This window comes from Mytilus californianus, unplaced genomic scaffold, assembly GCF_021869535.1.
Source record: "Mytilus californianus isolate M0D057914Y unplaced genomic scaffold, xbMytCali1.0.p SCAF_10, whole genome shotgun sequence".
In the NCBI taxonomy this organism is placed as follows: domain Eukaryota; kingdom Metazoa; phylum Mollusca; class Bivalvia; order Mytilida; family Mytilidae; genus Mytilus; species Mytilus californianus.
The window spans coordinates 4,102,361-4,122,507 of NW_026262582.1; the positions used below are offsets into that span (position 1 = coordinate 4,102,361).

At 31.1% G+C, this 20,147-nt stretch overlaps 1 protein-coding gene across 24 annotated transcripts in view; it reads left to right on the forward strand.

Moving 5' to 3' along the window:
* Positions 1–20,147, forward strand: part of LOC127717479 (tensin-3-like) — a 203,702-nt gene that overhangs the window by 116,029 nt on the left and 67,526 nt on the right. For 22 of the 24 annotated variants that reach the window (XM_052223133.1, XM_052223135.1, XM_052223134.1 and 19 more), the window contains one exon: positions 18,754–18,795. In XM_052223133.1, coding sequence (XP_052079093.1) covers positions 18,754–18,795 — 42 coding nt within the window. Of the gene's footprint in view, positions 1–12,270; positions 12,368–14,240; positions 14,507–18,753; positions 18,796–20,147 lie in introns of those variants that run through there. The other 2 variants (XM_052223140.1, XM_052223141.1) reach the window with 2 other exon arrangements.

Sequence of the window (20,147 nt, forward strand, 5' to 3'; positions counted from 1 at the left end):
AATATTTAATCTGACCATACTTTATATGTACACAATGTAATTAAATAGAAGATAAGTCTTTCATTTCTTACTTGCTTCATACTAAGTATATAAGAATACATAAAAAAGCAACAGACAGTTATTGTGTATTAGTATCTAAGTAAACCTCTCTTCTGAAGTATCTGAATTTTTATGGAAATATTTATTTTGGTGATTTTAGAGTATGTGTTTATGTATTCAATGAATGTTTTTACATAGGAAAGTTCATGTAAGGATATAGACTTTGGACCAAAACAAAGTATTAAAAATACTGATAATTATGTGAGTTTATATTATAGACCACTTTATATGTACGATTATAAAGGGATAATTTATTTAGATGGAAATGTGAGGGTTAGATATTTTATTATCTGTCAATGTTTAGGTCAAGTTTGAATGAATAGTCATTTTATAGTATATATAACTAGCCTTGTGTTGTGAGTTTGAACCCTGCTCGTGGCAAGGTGTGTTTGACTCCCATCCTAATTGACTTAGGATTGCCCATTTCACTACCAAATGTCAGTGGTTCTCCCAGGTACTGCGGTTTCCTCCATCAATAACAACTGGCTGCATTGATGTATCAGTGTGTGCCGAAAGGGCTGTTTATAGAAACTGACTATCAATCGATCAATTTTTTTTCTACACAGAACTCGCTGCTCAGACAGGATTGTAGATAGGAAAATGGAAGCATCATAGAATGCTGAAATATATTCCTGTATAAATCAAAACCTCTTTGATAAGGTATTGAACAGTACATAATGCTACTAACTTGATGAGTTCTGACTATGATATTGACGACGTTCTGAGACTTTGAGTCTTTTCTTCACCAATGTTGTGAACTGATCAGTTTTGACTATAATTGACAACTTTCTGAGGACATTAAGTTATAGACTTTTCTTCACCAATGTTGTTAAATGGTCAGTTTTGAATTAACTTCTCAGCTACTGTTAAATTACAATTTCACAAATACAGTAATTTCATCATTTAAATGTTTATTTATTGCCAATAAAGTCTGAATTTAAATGCCAATACCAATAAAGGCCACAGATAAATAGCTTCATTATTTAAAGTTATGTATTGGTCAAGACCAGTTGAGCCAGAGGCCATGACATTCCTATGGTAATCTGGACATAAGAATCGGGATGTTCTTTATGAATGAGTGAGTTTGTTGAGATCATTTTTAAATTTTGAAATTTTGTCTAAATTACTAGAATAATATTTGTAATTTATAGATTAATTGATATTAATGTTATGTTATATATTTTTGGCGTCAGACAGAATTTTGTTTATGTCCAGAAATCTTTAAATCAAAAATAGGAAAAATGAAACATAATAATTAAAAAAATTAAATAGGAAATAAAAAAAGGTGTTTGGTATATATTTTTGTTCACTATTTATTTTTTTTGTCATGTGTATTATAAGAAAAATGTTTTCAGATATTTTATAGAAAAAGTTCTGTCCCATAATGTTATCTAGGTATGTATTTTGAAATTCATGGTCATCTAAAATATCCTGTTTTATTTTATACCCAAACTATCACTCTTATTGTTATTTAACTACAAATTACAGACTTAGCCATCATTAACCTTCCACATTGAACAAACAAAGTACTTTTGGATGGACAATCAAACTAATTTATATGTCATAGAAGACTGGTCAAGAAAAATAACAAAGGGACAAATTTTCTGGATTAATGACCAGTGGTCATTTAATTGACACTATGATCAGCTAGGGACTGTCATACATGTACTAAGGCTAACATTTTGTGTATTGACATTCCAAAGATGAGAGGGAGAGAGCCGAATGGATTAAGTTTTAAAATTGTCACTGTCAAAGAGGTAGGATAACATTCAATACTTTTATATGGGAAAAAATATTTGTGAGAGTTTTTAAAAAAAAATGTTTATCAGTGCTGTTTAAAATGCAATTTGTATGTAATTAAGATTTAAGTACAAAAAAAAGCAAATATGTGGAGTCATTATTATTCGTGGGAACCTAATTTGCCTGGAATTTGTGGTAACAACAAAGTGAACCGCAATTTAAAAATGTTCAAAGAAGTACAAATCTTCTATAGGCTTGTATACTGTATGGCAGACTTTGGCAAAACTAATGAAACAAATATCCATGAAAATATTGTTTTCCCTCAATCCAAGATAAATTGGTTCCCAAAAAAATATGAGAACCCACAAAATATTTAATCAATTAATTGTTTATGTACTAAAGAAAAATAAGTAGACAAATGAATTTAATACATAAATATTAATTTTAAAGTATGAGTTGAAGTATTGAAACAAAGATATTTAGAGACAGAAATGTTTATATATGAAGATTTGGTCATCAGCGTGTGAGTGACCTCTATATTTGTAAATATATGGTCTCATTAAACATTCAATTTTCAAATCTAAAATTGATATTTTAAAGTTGTTTGAAGTGTTTTGAAGTAGACTGGATTAAATGTTATGACAAAATATTGACAAAAGACGAGACACTTAATGTAATTTCAGGGATTTATATATTTTAAACATAAAGATTTACAAGGTATGTTGTGAAGGCTTTTATCTTTTTTAATCTTAAATAAAGGCCTTTTTAATTGGGTCAAGAATATAGACCAAAGATACATACAAGTTTGAAACTTTGAGGGTTTGAAAAGTTCAGTCATTGTGTCTAAGAAGGTTTGACATATTCTTGACTGTTTACAAAACTGGAAAGGTATGATAAAGGTGAATTACGAAATAGGTAATAGACCCAGGAAATGTTCACAAGGGACATGATTGATTGCTATATTGTGGCGGTCAGTTTTTATTGGTGGAAGAAGCTGGAGAGCCCTGAGAGAACTACTGACATTGGCAGGAAAAATGACAATCCAGGGGAATTAAAATTTGAGTTTAATGCATAATCTCAGTGTTGACAGGCTTTTGATACGGTAGATATCACCACCACTTTGACACCTTAAGGCCCCCGTTACAAGGGACATAACCACCACTACTTGGACACCTTAAGGCCCCCATTACAAGGGACATAACCACCACTACTTGGACACCTTTAAAGGCCCCTGTTACAAGGGACATTACCACCACTACTCGGACACCTTAAGGCTCCCTTTACAATGGACATAAGAAGGGAAATTACTTTTTTATATTTCGATACTTGTTATTTTGTAGTTGAAATTACATTATCACAATTTTCAACATGATTTACATTGGAGTTAGTATTCCTATTTAGTATACAATATTTTCTGCTGGATGTAAATCATCCATCTATTCCATCCATTCATCTATCCCTTCATCCATCTCTCTGTCCATCTATCCATCTCATCAATTGTCCTTGCAGATATCTCGGATTACATTTAAACCCTCATTGGTCAGTTGTATAAAAACATGATACCATTGGGCATATATCCAGAATTAACTGTCAAATATTTTATTTTCATATCAAAATAATACAAATTTTTTCACACCTTATTTTCCGATTTTAGATATTTTCATAAAGGAGTCACGACCCTATGGACCCCATGTCATACAATCTTACCATCATTTTCATCAAATACTTTATAATGATAATAGATATGGATATTTAAAACACATAAAACTGTCAAATTCCTGAGACAATATCTTTATTGAAAAGTTCACTCCCTGACCTCTGTCTTTGACCTCAGTTTTGTCCCTGACCTGCCAGTTGCTGGTATCATGTTCTGATTTGATATGTATACAGAAGTATTGTTTTCATATTGAGATAAAATTGTGACAGGGTAGATAATCAAGATTGTTATCTTTATTTTACATACCTGTGATTTTTTACCAGGAGCTGAACAATTTTTTTCACTTCAGTCCTCCTGTTCATTATTTTTTCCTCCTTGTGATTTTTTTATTGCATATATTTATCATTGCAATTTTTTTTTCATTTTATTTTAATGTGTCTGAAGGGGTTGAAAACTTCATCATTTGAGACTAAAACTGTTAATCAGAAATATTCTATTTTCTATATGGCTTGAAAAAATCAAGCTCATCTTCACTTTCCTTAATTGCTCAATATCCCCATTATTTATTTAACACCAGGGCCCTTTTCAACAAATCTTTTAATCTACATTCAAATTCACAGTATAGCAGCTCCATGTGTGTACTTTAAACAACATTAATAATTAGGCTTATTTCTGTTAACTTTTGTAAATAAGCCCAAAACTGCAATTTTGAGCATAATTCCCAAAATTGTATAAAGAGGATATTCCTTAAACCAAGGCCAAAACTCTGTTTGAAGTAAAGCTATTAATTGTCTTTAGCATATAAATCAATTCATGTGTTGGTAATAGTATAATAGAGATGTCTTCATTGCAAACTTTGACAGAAACATACTCTAATAATCGAATTTCAGTAAGATTTGACCAATTTCATATTTTTTTTTGAAAAGAGGGAATGTGGGATCTAAGTCGTGGAAAAAGTGGGAATGTGGAATAAAGGGGGTAAAAAAAGTGAGATGTCAGGGAAAAAGAAAGGAAAAAAGTGGAAAGTGGGAAAAAAATAACATAAATAAAGTGGGATTTGGGAAAGGAGCACACCTATGTCACCCCCTCACTAAATATTAAGCAGTAAAGAAGAAACAATTTGTCTAAAGGAGCTTTTATTTTGTGCTTCAATCATATACATTTGACTTTTGTTACTCATTGCTGTCATAATGAAGCACAAGTAGATCATTGGGTTCCTTACGTCATTGATTAAATTTCTGAACTGCACATGTTGAGCCTGCAGTTTGAGATGATCAAAAGATGATGTGAAACAGATTTCTATAGTATATCCTTATATTCTTATAGAATAGACAGATCTATCAGAAATATAGATAACAAAATCCATCTTTCTGATAAAAAATTGAGGGCTTCTGTGGATGATTAACCAATTACATTTTATATAAAGGTTGATTGACAGATAAAAGGTGGGGCTTTAGGGGCTCCTTAGGGATAAGTGAGAGGGAGAGAGACATCTGAGTCATTTGAAAGGTCAGAATTGCATCAAACCATAAAATTTAATTACATCAACATGTAATCTTTGGGGTCAAGTTGAGTTTTGCAAATGTACTTCTGTACATAGTGGAAATACCTTAATTTTGGAGGGAACTGGATTCTTTTGTTTTTGCATTTGACTGGGACACAGCTTGGAAAGTAATTCACACATTTTGGAATATTTGGAAAACTTTATGGAAAACTTGACAGTTTTAGACTTGATTTTCTGGTTGTTTCAGAAGAAAAATCTTAAGTGTGCTATCATTTGATTAAAATTTGGTGCCATTTACGATCAAACGACATTATGTTTTGGTTGTATGAAATTTAGAACAGTGCCTGTGTTCTGCAGTGATACTGTTACACATTTTTTTAGTAACATAAAAAATGGTTTGGGGATATAATAATTTGTTTCTAAAGAAGATAAGATGATCCTTGATGAAGATCTGATTAGCACTTGGCTTCTATAAACATTAGTTACAGGAAGACAGCTGGGTTATATTCTGTGTAAATAAAAAAAAGTCTGATCACCTGCTGGCCAGAGAGGAACATTCTACTTGTCGAAATAATTGTTTTATCCTAATCAAATTTTAGAAAGAATCTTCTTCTAAATGCAAAACTGTATCTTGTCAGCAATGACTTCAGTTTGACAGTTTAATAATGTAACAAAATTTCAAGTTTATACCATTCAGTTTCAGTACTTTTGTATGTATATGTAAAGTTTGGATGTATGGGTAAAATATAAACAATACATAGTTAGCATTAGGTTAAAATAGTTGCATGAAACTTTGTGTTCACATGATTAGTGGAAGTTGAGTTTCCTGAATACTTGAGAAAAAAAAGTTATACAATTATTGGATTATAATAGACGAGAAATAGACAAAGTTTGATTACTTCAATTAAATGAATATTTGCATATAGTTACCGGAACCTGAACATTTTCAGGATTGATGCATATTGTATATTGGATATTAGAAGTGTAATGAATTAGTCACTAAGCTTGCAGTGACATTTTATGAGTGTTCCATCGTGTACTATTAAATGGTCATCAAGACTTTGTATTGGTTTGGAAATTATCGATTAATTTCAAAGTACATTCTCAGTGACCAGATTTTATGATTTTGTTGGGAGACATTCATTCATTGCACAACAACAGATGGATATCTAAAATTATTTCTTGCTAATTAAAAGTATTACAGATAAAAAAGTCAAAATTTAAATAAAAGATACTGCAAAAGAAACTTCATAGTGAAAAATAATCATGTTTTTGGATACTTGTTATTTTTTCCTGAAAAGTGGATGAAAATGAAGGATTTTTCTAAACTGTGTACTGGATGTGTTGTCGAACAAAGAAGTTCGCCAGAGCTTGAGTTACCTCCCCCTCAAGACTATAATGTGGTAAGAACATTACTTTTCTTGAACGACTGCTGAAACTTGGGTTCAGTAGGTGCAAATGTTTTATTGTCTTAGTTCAAGGTATACATGGTAGAGCAAAGGTGAACTATAAATTTACAAAATAAAAAATAATCATATAGCTGGTTGGATGGCAGAATTTGTGATAACCACAAAATTAAGTATCTACGAAATACAATATTTCTGAATCAACGAAAATTAGTACCTGTGAAAAATATAGTATCCAGAGAACATGAATCTTCACGAAAAAACCATTTCGCTCACTCAGTGACCCAAAATTTCTATTTAACTTTAATTAAAGCTTGTAATTCTACTCACATGTTTTAAGAATCTTGTTACTGACAGGCCCAACTATATTTCACTAAACCAGGCCACAAGACTTGTGGTTTATTGTGAGATTTGACATCAGGGCTGTTTTGAGTCCTCAATGCTCTTAAGCTTTGTATATTATTTGGCCTTTTTAATTGTTTTGATTCGAGCTGCACTGATGAGTCTTTTGTAGATGAAACGTGTGAATTTTTACAAAATTTTAAGACTGGTATCTATGATTTAAGTGTATTGAAAGATTTGTAAGCTCTGTAAATATGCGAATATTCATAGACCTTTTTCGTACTACTGTAAATTCAGAAATTATAGCGTGCATTTATTTTTGCGATTTTTCAAAAATGCACAAGAATGCGATTTTAATTATTGCGATTTCAGAAAAATCTACATACAGATCTATGTTTCAGTTATCAAAATGCGAGTTTTTATTATTGCGATACTCACCTAGTCACATTATTTGCATTTATAAAAACCTCGCAATAATATCTGAATTTACAGTATTATGTTTGAGCATGCTCAGTTTTTACTTCATAGAGGTAAATACAACATAGAAGATTTAATTGGACTTTGAGATTTAAGAGAGAGAAAAGGGGGGGGGATGATCAGGTTATGTCCTCCTGCATCAGCTGTGAAGTGCAAGCACCTGTTCAGTATGTTCTCACTAAAAAGTAAATGTATAAAGTGTGATAATGATAGAATCTTGACATGCTTGATGGAGTTAACACAGTAATTGAAAGCTTCAAAAGTTGTAAATATCTTCTTCAAAAACAGCTGTTTAACTTAAAACCTCCAATGCAATCTTTAGTCTTAACATATTCCTGACAAAACAATCTTACTCTTGATTGCAATTCCGTGTTTTAGAGTAATTTACTTTTTGTTAGCAAATAAATTTGTACCTGTAAATACAGTGATGAAGATTTTTTAGAAAACTACAAAAACAGACAATTTTTGAATTAGTTTGATGGGGTGAATTGGCATAATTTAGCCTGACTCATTTGGCAAGGTTTCAATTCTGTAAAAACACTTTATAGCAGTAAAACAGTGTGCCTATGGGGTTCTGTTGTTTGATTGTTTATATTGGCCACAATTTAATAAGAATTTCTTGATATATAAGTTATAAAGAGGAAAGAATCTTGTTATATTTTAGTGTACAGCAGGTTAGATGGATACCATGATTATACTTTGACCTTTGACTTTATACTGTGACCTCTGACTTTATACTTTGACCTCATTCAGGTTATGAATGCAATGGAACTTTGAACTAATAACTAGACATTACTATGCATAACCGACCTTTAATCATTGGAGCAAACTCTCAAATGACATGACCATATTTTGTTGTTAATAGGCTATGATGGGATTCAACACTTGATAACATTGTCACATCTTTTATTAATGGGCTATGATTGTTTCATAACAATTATCTCAATAAGCATTTGTCATTTTTTCAAATCTTAATAGAATATTAAATGTAAAATGTGAGTAAATAAATAAATTTTATTGGTAAATTTCATTCCTAGTTGTCTTCTCCAAATATGCCAAACACAGTCTGATATTAATATTATAAGGGGTTGAAATAATTACAGGTCTTTCAAGTCTAAATAATAACCTATTTGACTAAAAATCACCATTTAAGGGTAAAAACCAGTTTAGATAATTACCTCCCCTGGTTTGTTCAGATTTATCTCCCCTTTTTCTACAGATTTAGCCATATGCCAAAGACACTTGATACCACTTATTTCTAACAGATATAGCATTGTCATCTTCACTTTATTCAATAAATACCATATCAAGAACGGCCATGATGGACCCCCTACGATCCTTAAGTAATTTAAAATTGACAAATTGGAATGTGCTTAATCAATTTTACAAGATGAAATTGACAAGAGAAATGGATTAGGGGTTAATCATAAAAGAATTGAATTCAAATCAGTGGAAAATTGTTGGATATTCATGTCACTTTTATAATGAGAGTGTTGTTTAGGTAATATAGGTTGGATGGATGGAAATAGCCAGTCTATTTGTGAAGATTTGTTAAGATGAAGATGAACTGCAGTCAGTTAAGTTCTGCTTGAATTTATAAGGATTTTTCTTGTTGAGTATCATTGAGTGTGAAAGCAGATAATTCATTTAAGGCTTAGTCAGCTGTTATTCAGTAGGTTAACTTGACTCGGCAGTCAGGTGTTACACTTAAGGAATGGAAACATGTAATACAGTTATATTTTGGTTTTAAACGATTCAGCCTTTCGAAGTTTGACATCTAAGGTGAAGAATTCTCTTTGACTTACATTGAGGTGGGAACATTTGCTTTGTGTTGAAGTCAGACAACAAGCTGAGGTGTGAACACTTGCTCTATGTGAAAGTCAGATAACAAGCTTGGACCTCCATTGAGGTGTGAACATTTGCTCTACCGAGTATGTTGAAGTCTGATAATAAGCTTGGACCTCCAATGAGGTGTGAATTTTTGCTCTGTGTTGAAGTCTGATAACAAGCTTGGACCTCCAGTGAGGTGTGAACTTTTGCTCTGTGTTGAAGTCTGATAACAAGCTTGGACCTCCAATGAGGTGTGAATGTTTGCTCTGTGTTGAAGTCTGATAACAAGCTTGGACCTCCATTGAGGTGTAAACGTTTGCTCTGTTTTGTAGTCTAACAACAAGCTTGGACCTCCAATGAGGTGTGAATTTTGCTCTATGATAAAGTCTGACAACTGCTTGGACTTCCATCTTGCAGTGTGGTGTGAACTTTTGTTTTGTGTTTAATGCTGAAATGTGGGAGAATATGACAGATTAAAAAAAGGCTTTTCCTTTGCTTTGGGATGTGTTAAGTGCCTATATGGAATTATGGATTTTATGTCATTATTAACACACCATATGCTTTCTTTTCCATTACAAGATCTGATGTTAAATAAACTCTCATGTTGATATTGTGTCACTACTAATTATTTCACAGAATTTATTCGTACTTACTGATGAAAGCCAACGACTCCGCTTTTGATGATGATGATTGCTTTATATTGAAATTAATGCAATCAGCATTGAGTAATACATCACAAAAAATGATGACATAAATTTAAATGTTGTCACCTGATACTGCTATTTATGTCAAGCAATTGAAAATTATGCTGCTTTGATAACAGATTTCCTAATGAGAATGCACATGATCTAATCTGAAATTGATTGCTTCAGTAAGGATTTATAGTCTTTTTAAAAAAGGGAATGAATCATTCGTTATAGTTCTTCACCTGGTTACCTGTATTATTTCTTCACCTGTGCAGGTACCAGATGCATTAATTCATTACTGTTATAAAAATCTTTTAATGCTTTGATAAGTGTTATGCAACAGATGTGCAGCTATTAATAACTGATGTCTGTTTAATTTCAATGCCAATGGGATAATGTCTTTGATATGTCAGGGAAAAAGAGTGATATTTCAAAAACAGCAATTTTTTTTGACAAAAAAAAACAAAACTTCAAAACAGTCTTTAACTTAGAAAAGTTTTTGGGGATATTTTTGTGTCTGTATTGGCCAGTTGGTGAAAATCTTACAGGTCTTATGGTTTTTGACTTATGGTTAATTTTGAAGACGCCAAACTTCGGGACTATTAAATGTTGTCATTTATAACTAAGTTATATGATTAACATTAGTATCAGAATACTCAGTCACTTCAGGGATAGATTATCTGAATAAATCCCAGGAAACTATATTTTGTTTGTAAAGACTATTTGTCTGGCATTTGAATAAAAATAAATTAATGCCTAATTTTATCAATTTTTTTAAATGTTTTTTTTCATTCTTTTTTTATTAGGTTCAGCAGGAGTTTAAAAATGTTGATAAATTCATATTTTATAGTTTACACGCTAAATATTTTAATGAATTACAGGTAAATACAAGTACTAGAAATCTTATTTGCCAATTATCTAAATCAAATAAAAATTAATTTAAACATCAGTTGAAATGGGCCTACAATTAACTTTGATCATAGCGAAAGAACGCTTTAATTTCATCCCTTTCAACCCTGAATATTACCTATTAAGAAATTCCGTATGTAACTTAAAAAGACTTAAAAGATGGATAATTCATTTAAAAAAAAGCTCAGATATTTTTGATAACATATCGGTCTTATTGACTAAGTTTTTTGTAAACATTTGTAAATGTTTTTCACACCCTTTATGTCAACAATGAGTTTATAAATAATTGTTCGAATTACAAAAACTGTGAAAAACTAACCCATGGTTCTCATTTTTGATCAGAGATATTCTGAGTATTTGAGAAGGATTTAGTATATAATTATAATTCCATAACAATGTATATTATTGTTAACAAGGTAAGAAGTTTCTCTTCATTTTGATGATAGATAGATTTTTATTAAAATGACTTTAGATGTGTAACACATAGAAAGATTATTAATGTTATAGGATAGGTAGATAAACTCTGCACATGGTTAGATATGGTAGGCCATAGTTGTGTATATATATACATTCTGTTTTGAATTAACCTGAAGTCGAAAAACTTCTCAAACCTGGATATCAGCCCACCAGGAATTCAAATAAAGTGGGACCTTTTATAACTGACGATACAGTATGGGGTTTGCTCATTGATGAAGGTCATATGGTGGCCTGTAGTTGCTAACATCTACATCCTTTGGACTCTGGTGGATCATAGTTGTCTCATTTGCAATTATTACCACCTCTCTGTATTTTCATTGAGGTAAGGTTACTGCCCTGTCAGCATGGTCAGTAACAATTATAATTTCTAATTGAAACATGCTTTAAGTTTTAAGTTTTCTGTTTATCATGTTTATGTGTGCAATTAATGAGTTAATAAATCTTCAATTGATGCTAAGAAAAAAGAAATAATTTCCAGGGGCCAGACCTAAACATTTCTAAATTCTGTAGCAACATCATTAGCCAAGTTTTAATTAGTTTGTTTTATTAATTAATTTTCACATGATTGTAATTGAATTTCAAATATTTCTTTAAAAAATAATCTATATTAGATTTATGTAAATAAACAAAACTAATGCAAGTTCAATAAAATGTGATATCAAATATGTAACTAATGCAGGTTCAATACCAGTTACCCATTTAACCCTCGTTATTACTTAGTTATTAAAGCTAAATATTAAACTTGCTTTATTTACAAACAAAATCTTGTCACCTTACGATTTAAAAAAAGAAGTAATGATCATAAAGTTGCGTGACAATTTATCGTAAAGTGTTACTAAAATTACCCGTCAGATAGGCCGATATCAACACTGTACTTTTTGTAGGGTAAATTAACTCCATTTAAGGTAGAGAAAACCATTTTACGCTTCGTTATGATTGAATAAGTTAAAGTTTAATATCTCAAACAATCGTGTACAATGCTATCCATTCACGGTTTTATTTGTAAATACTGAATGAAATATCGGTGCGTAAAAAATCTAGTATACAATGTAATTTACGATATGAATACACAAAAGCTGAATCTAAAATCAGGGTGTGATATTGTACTTAATAATGTTTGCTGTTTTGATGGATGAGTGATTTTCAAGGTTACCAGAATTTGTAATGGAGCCATTATGCATTTGTTGTAGAAAATATTGGGGTTTATTGTAAAGGAGTACTTGTGTTTTGTGTTTTTCAGGTAAATTAAAAATTGTTTTAAGTATTTCAGCAGTTTATTTATGAGAATGTTATTATTTTGCAATTTTATATCAAGTTCGACAACTTTGAAAATCTCTAATTCACAGTTTTTGGTTGTAACAAATATTGCATGTATTAAATACTTTCTGAATAATGATATATCATTTTGCCCTCTACATTTTTCATAAATAAAATTTTTTTTCAAGCTTTGTTAAATTTTGTGAGAAATACTTTGAAAATAGATAAAGCTGTGTTCAGATATGTTTTCACAATTTTATTTCTCACTAAATTCATATCTGATTTCTTGTACCTAAAAATATGAATAAGACAAGATCATTTGAAAATTTTTATATAGCACATAAATTTGTCTGAATAAATTTCAAGATTACCTTAAAAGGAAACAAATTATTCCAAGTACATGGACGACATGTGGAGGCCCCTATTATGTTTACAGTTATAACGTGGGGGCATCAATAGGATTATTGTCACAATCTGACTCATGCAGAGGTCACAGAGAAATACAACACCTTTTGATTATAAAACAGAACCAAACATTATGTTACAAGTTTAATTTGTTTAAAAGACCAACCCACACATGTACACAATGCAAGTATTTTACTGTTAAGAAAAATAAACGTATTTCAGCTAGACAGGCCTTTAACTTTTTAATTCTCTGTAAAAATAACTTTTCATTGACTACATTGTAAATCATTTGCTTGTATATATATCTGTTCTTCTTGAATAGCTTTGTATTTGGAAGCAGCTTACCATATCATGTTGCAGCGACATGTAGTAAAATATGGTACGACCCACATTTTTGGCCCCCAAAATGTTATAAAATATTGCAATGTCCAGAATAGTACTGATCCAAAAGAAATCTTATAACCTGGTATGCATACAATATTTGGTCCCAAAGTAGTTTGGGTCACAAATTCAGTTCATTTTATAATGTTGAATATCAATATAATGCACCAGTTGCAATACCTTCACCCTCGTTTAGTGGCCCAGTATTCGGTTGAAGTTATATCTTGAACGTGGAAAGGTTTCAAAGCTTTAAAGCTCAAACTTCAGTATGACAATTAACAATGGCTTTAGCAGAATGAAATTTGTAAATAGGGATGATGGGAATGATAATGAAATGAAGAATAATTGAAATGTGAATCAAAGGAGCAGGTTCACGAATTGTCCATATCAGCTCTAAGATTCTGTGAAATTTATATGTAGTATAAAAATGAAAATTTTATCGCAAAATTTGTAAAAATATCTGACACATACAAATTCAACAAGCTCTGATTTATAAGAACAATAGTGATGTCATTATGACATCATAGTTCATGTGCACTCCAATGAAAAAAATCAAGATTTTGACTAATTTTTTGCTAAATTTCAATAGTTTTTGCTTCAAACGAAAACGGTCACATGCAAGGACCACCATAGTATTTTGTTACAAATTGTATCTGGCCCATATACATCTTTTTATAACCATTTTATTTTGGTTGAAAGGTGTTGCCAACATTTCTTCAGAATTATGAAACTAATACAAATGCATTTAAACAGGCAATTTGGTAAACATCTTGTAAAATATCATAATTTTGAAGATGTCAATATTGTTAAAACGAACAGCTAACTTGAACAAAAAAGTGTTGAGTTTAACTAAATTTACATATTTAATTTTATAAATATAGGTTTTACATAGAGTACTACAAAGCTTGATTACTATAGCCTATTAAAGGCCTTCATGGCCATACTCCCTTTTATAATATCCAAACACAATAAAAATACCATTCCAAATAACCATACAACATTTTACAATACACCCTCCATCTCGCCTACATCAGAGTAAGTGAAGTGTGAATTCACTTTTACCTGGGAGAAGATTATGTGTTTGATAATCAAATACAATAATATCTTCTAATACATTTATTTATCTTGTTTATGATTAATCAGAACTTGAAATATATTCTTTTTGTGTACTTGCTGGACTCCGTGACTTTTTGGATAAATTTAGTTTGATTTCGATGTGGTTTGGACATAAGAGGATATATATTTGTGTGTATGCACTGCTGGATATAATTTAAATTCATGTTGGATCTACTACTTTATTTTTGGATTTAAGTCTGATGTGTTTTACACATTTTATGTAAGTTGTGTAACAAAATAAATGTCTACTATTGAAAACACAGAATTTTCACAGGCGTGTCTGGTGTTTCATCAGCATGGGGGATTATATTTATCAAATTTGGGATGTTACTCTTGGCGTTAGGAGATGATCGCTCCTGGTTTATTCCTTTTGGGAAGAAATATCTATGAAAGAATGATTGTAACTTGATCAGACAAGTTAACTAAAGATGATGTAAAGACATGTACTAGTACAATTGTAACAATTTAATTCATAGCAACAGATGGAAGACGGCAAAGAATTTCTGTCTAATAATATGCAAGGCTTAAGATATAGATTTAATTTTGATCGATCATTGAACTCTTTGAATCATATGGTTTCAATGTGTAGTTGCTGATATTGCATTTTTAATAACATTCTGTTGTCTTCAGCTTGCAAGTGTTTGAGGTATGTTAGAAGAGTACATACCAATTTTTAAGAGTTCAGTGCTCTGTATGTGTACTCAGATTTGTACTGAAATTAGTTGTACTGAAATTTCTTGTACTGAAATTACTTGTATTGAAATTTTTGTCAGTCCACTGAGATAATAGAATTGATAGGGTTGAGATCTAAAACAGATTGTTTACGTCCTGCCTCATATCTGTGCATCTGTCACAAGCAGTGAACTTTTTCAGTATCTTTTGTTTTCCAGCCTTTGGAGAATTTGAAGTTAATTATTGGCACGACTTTGATGGTCACTGTTCAATTTTTGGTTTTATAAAGCTTCATATTATATAAAGACACATGTTTAATTGTTGAGACCTTAATGTTTTAGTTTTTTGTGTCTTTTGATTGTGGTCTCAGACTGGGTTGCTGTCTGAGTCTTTTTGTTGCTGTTGCACACTTTGGGTTGCTGTCTAAGTCATTGGATTGCTGTTTAAGTCTGTGGATAGCCTCATCTTTGACCTCTCTGTTTGTAACAAAAACTGTAAGGAGAATTAAGAAAGAGTGATTTTCTTTGAGGAATAAAATCATGTTAAACTCTTAGTTTGAATGGAACTTTCTACATACTTTGTATAATTATGCATGTTGGTCGGTTATTTTGCTTGTGGATATTACATGTGAATGTCCACTCATTCAGATCAACAACCGATCTTACACATATTGCCCTATCAAATAAAGAAAGATTGTGTTTGCCTTGTTTTTGTTTTGCAAATGACTGCAGCCACACAAACCGCAATTGTTCTAAATTTACGTAACTTAGATGTCGACCAACTACGTAGACATTAATGGGCCACAGAGTGCTTGCTTTTTTATCAATTAACATGAAACATGGTGATAAACAATGCAAGCACATTGCATTTTAATTACCTTTCAAAACTTAAAACGTGAACTATAAATAACATGATGCACAAAAAGGTTTAGTTCTTACTCCCAAGTTTATTTTTATGATTTTTGATAGCAGAAATTATGTTTCTAAAAAAAAGACTTGCTTGGTTTTTTTTGTGGCAGGTAATGTTTTTGCATGACCTGAAATAAGGACAATTTAAGATCTTTATCTAAGTACATCTAAAGTTCTGGATGCCTACTAAAAAACTAGATACTGAATGTCACCAATACTTCTATAGTTTAGTTTAAAGAATCATAGTTTCTGACTGTATCAATACTATTTTCACCATGTATATGCTATCAACCATGATGTTTTTGGTTTGGTTTGTGTTGCTCAATCTAAAGTTTTCTGTGAAGTGTTTAGTGGGCTGTGTTGGCTGTCTTTACATCAATACTGTGATCTCTTGGCTGTTTATTAATTGTCTGGTTTTTATTCAGCTTATGGTTTAAATGATTTGGTAACTAATCTGGTCCCCTTTTTTGGCATTTATTCAAATATTGGTAGATATCATTAGCTTTATTAGTAGTTCCATAGCATCTGAGTTCACCCCCCTTTTGGGTGGGGTTTCGTGTGCCACACAATCTTATAAGTTTTCTGTAGTATACTGTGTTTATCTTTTCATTGTTTGGCATTGTAAGTTTATTTTTTACATATGAGATTTGAATGTCCCCTTGGTGTTTTCTGCCTCTTTTTTTACTGCTATTAAATTCTATAATTTAGCCTTTAAAGTGAATCAGTACACAGAAAAAAAAAAGCTACATAAGCTTGGTTGAGTTTTATATGATCAATTAAACACTCAAGGTCAATGTATTGAAAAAATTATTTCAGAATAACAATGGTCAATGTGTTTACCTATTGATAAAGTTCTCTATAAATTATTGAATTTTTCTCACTTCAGGATTGTTATTGCTAACTCCTCTTTATTAATTATTGATTATCGAGCTACATACTTGTGAAAATTGATTATGCAATATAGTACTATAGTATTGTGAAGAGGCCATCAACCGTGAGACTCAGGGGGGAAATGTTACATTAATTTAAAAAATATTTTTAAAGATTTTTTTGTAGTCCAAATTTGTTCCACTCGAAAAACCTGGGAAATATAATGCTAATAAAAGAAACATACAGTTATTCAACTGTGGTCTATTTTACCATGGTTGCTACTTTCAATTTAAAAAATTCCAATATGGAAAAAACTTGAAGAGTGCCAAGTTTAAATGTCATATCTAAACAAGTGAAAAGCAAACATTGTACATTCAGGGATGGGGAAAATTGTTTACAACACAGTAGGGGAAATGTGGGGGCATTTGATTTATGTCTAACTGTACTTTACTGAAAAAAATATTTATATACTGATAATAATGATGTCCACTTGTACTGTGCTCATTCCCTCAGTTCTGGCATGGAATGAAACTTTTTCATTTTTTGAAATAGACAATTGATTTCAAACTTTATCTATTACTACTTCCTAGTGCTAGATTTCTGGTTTAAATGAATTTATATTTTTGATGGTCCTGAAAGTTTTACATATTTGGCTTTACAATATTTTGGTCTCAATAAGTGCATGTGGTGCAGGTAATTTCTAACGCACATAGGGTTTATACTAAAATCTGCATCAATAATTCTTTATAAAGAGACCCAGATTCTTTATAAAGAGACCCAGAATAAAGTCAACAAAGTAATTTTCAATATTTAGCATAACCATCTTTTGGCCTTCAGGTTTATGCATAATAAATTACCCTAGCTGTATCATTAATAGACACATTGAGGTGTCTTGTATCTTGATATCTGACACGTAGTTAGTTGTGTAGCATCATCTTACATATGTTTACTTACATATTAATTGAGGATTAAATAACAGTATGACAAGCAAATAAATGTGATATCTGCAATTGTGTTTTATTATGTGTTTTCATAAAATGATATGACCCTTTCAAAAATTTTGACAGAATTTGCGATGGTGAAGTATTGAATGCACTGGATCACTTTATTATTTCATAGAATTATCATGATTATGACCCTGTATTAGTTTTGGTATATAGTTGTAAGGGTATTTTTTGCTGCCAAGATTTGTATTTTTGAGTTGTGTCATTCATGTTAACCACAAAGCTTATATTTATACTACTTGATGTGCAGATGTGTAATAGTGACTTGGTGTTTTCTAATTGTTGTCATATGTATTATACAAAACAATTGCTAACCTTTTTACGTCATTTGGTCTGTTGTAACGAGTTGTCTCATTGGAAGTCATACCACATCTTATTATTAAATTAAAAAAAAAAGGGTTGGTTGGTCTTGATTGTTAAAATTTGTTTTTGCAGTATGGACAAAATCTGGTAAAATTACATGTTTCTTCCAAGTCTTACATCATCATTAAATACACAACGCATTTACACAAACGTCACTGAAATTGTTTTTTTTTGGCTAATCTTATTTAGTCAACAAATCATGTTATGATTCTTGTCTACATTGAGAGCTAGTTTCCTTGCTGAGTTATTTCAATCTTGTCATGTATAGATTTGTAAACTTTTATAAAAGAAATCACAAATATTATGTCATGATAATTATGTATAATAGAATTTTATTGACCAGCAGTTAGAATTAATACGGGTAGAAACAACAGCAAGTCTAACATTTCCAGAAGTGCTAACCTTTCCGTACCATCCTAGTTTATCTCTGTATTTTGTTAGGTTCCTCAGTTGCTCAATGTCTGTTTTTCTAAGCAGTGTTTTGTGAATTGTTGTTTGTCTGTTCCACTTTTGGCCATGGTGCTGAATGTCCATTTTCAGCATAGTTTGATATTCTTTTTTTTCCTTCCTGTGAGGAAAGAGATTGTCATTCCAAATTGAGAGCTTTAATATAGTACCTTATATTTATTGATTTTTTATTTATTTTCCAGGTGATGACATCTTGTGTACCACAAATTAATAATCATGATGTGGTAAGTACTCTAATAGAATTTTCAAAGCACTGAGAGCACTATTGGAATGTTGAAAACTCGCTGTTTCAGAGTGTATCTGTTTAACTATTAGATTCCATTTTGAATTTGAGCTCTGGTGGATATTTGTCTGATTGGCAGTTATACCACGTCTTCTTACATTTATAATCAAATGTTAATGGAATATTTTAATTTTCAAATTTTGCACACTACAGGTAACTGCAGGGCACTTTCACTGCTTAGCCTTAAAGTATGTTCACTTGCTCATCATTGAAGGCATAATGAGGTCTTTGTTTGATAGTTATATTTTGGGTTTTACCTCTCTCATTACTATTGTATGGTTTCACTGCATACTTTTGTATGGTTTCACTGCATACTTTTGTATGGTTTCACTGCATACTTTTGTATGGTTTCACTGCATACTATTGTTTCATTTCATTGCAGTCAGTTGAAACAACCATTAAGGTTATCTGACTGACTTTATACCATACATGTCAATCTACATTTTCAGTGCCTGCTTGTTTTCACATAGTGCTTTCAGTACTTTGATTTAGTTTTGTTTACAAACAATAATTATGTAAGGGTGTTGTCATCAGTTTGTCATTACTGATTATACACATGTAATCTATGTGGCAGTAGACCTTGGCTTATAGTCAGACACATGCAAGATGACATTTCAAAAACAAATTTATTTCTCATTTCCATAACATGCATATTTATAGATCAAAGAATACATTATAGGCTTCCGGTGTTTTTGTAAGCTACCAAAAATGTTTGAATTTAATGAACTGAACTCAAATGTCAGGCATTATTTAAAAGATTAAAAGGCTCTACAGAGAAAGCATGATAGAGAACCTAGATAATGCTTTATGCATAATCAATCAAAATGTTGTTTAATTAAACTCAAATTGTTGGCTATGTTGAGAGCTTTGACCTTTAATTTTAACTCCATCAGTCAAAGTTCAAGGCTACCTTACAACTTTTGAATGTACAGAAATCAATTTAAGTATGATTAGGAGTAGCTACTCCACTGTGCACTGTTCTGTTATTTATTTGTATATATATGATTTTTACCTAGAATTAAGGGAACAGTAAATTGCCTGAACAAATGTGATTTTAATATACAGTTTCTTCAAAACTTTGAAATCTAAATTTAGCAAATTTAATGAGTACAGCAGGGAATGTCTTAATATCGACACAAACATCAATTTTCATATCTTCTGTTATAATGTCCTGTAATTTTAAACTACTATAAAGATACCAACATAGTAATTTTCACATCTATAATATTCATGTAAAGGTGTCATCATTGTTTATTTTTGTCCAGTTTTGGTCAGCCCAGGTGCTGGGTTTAT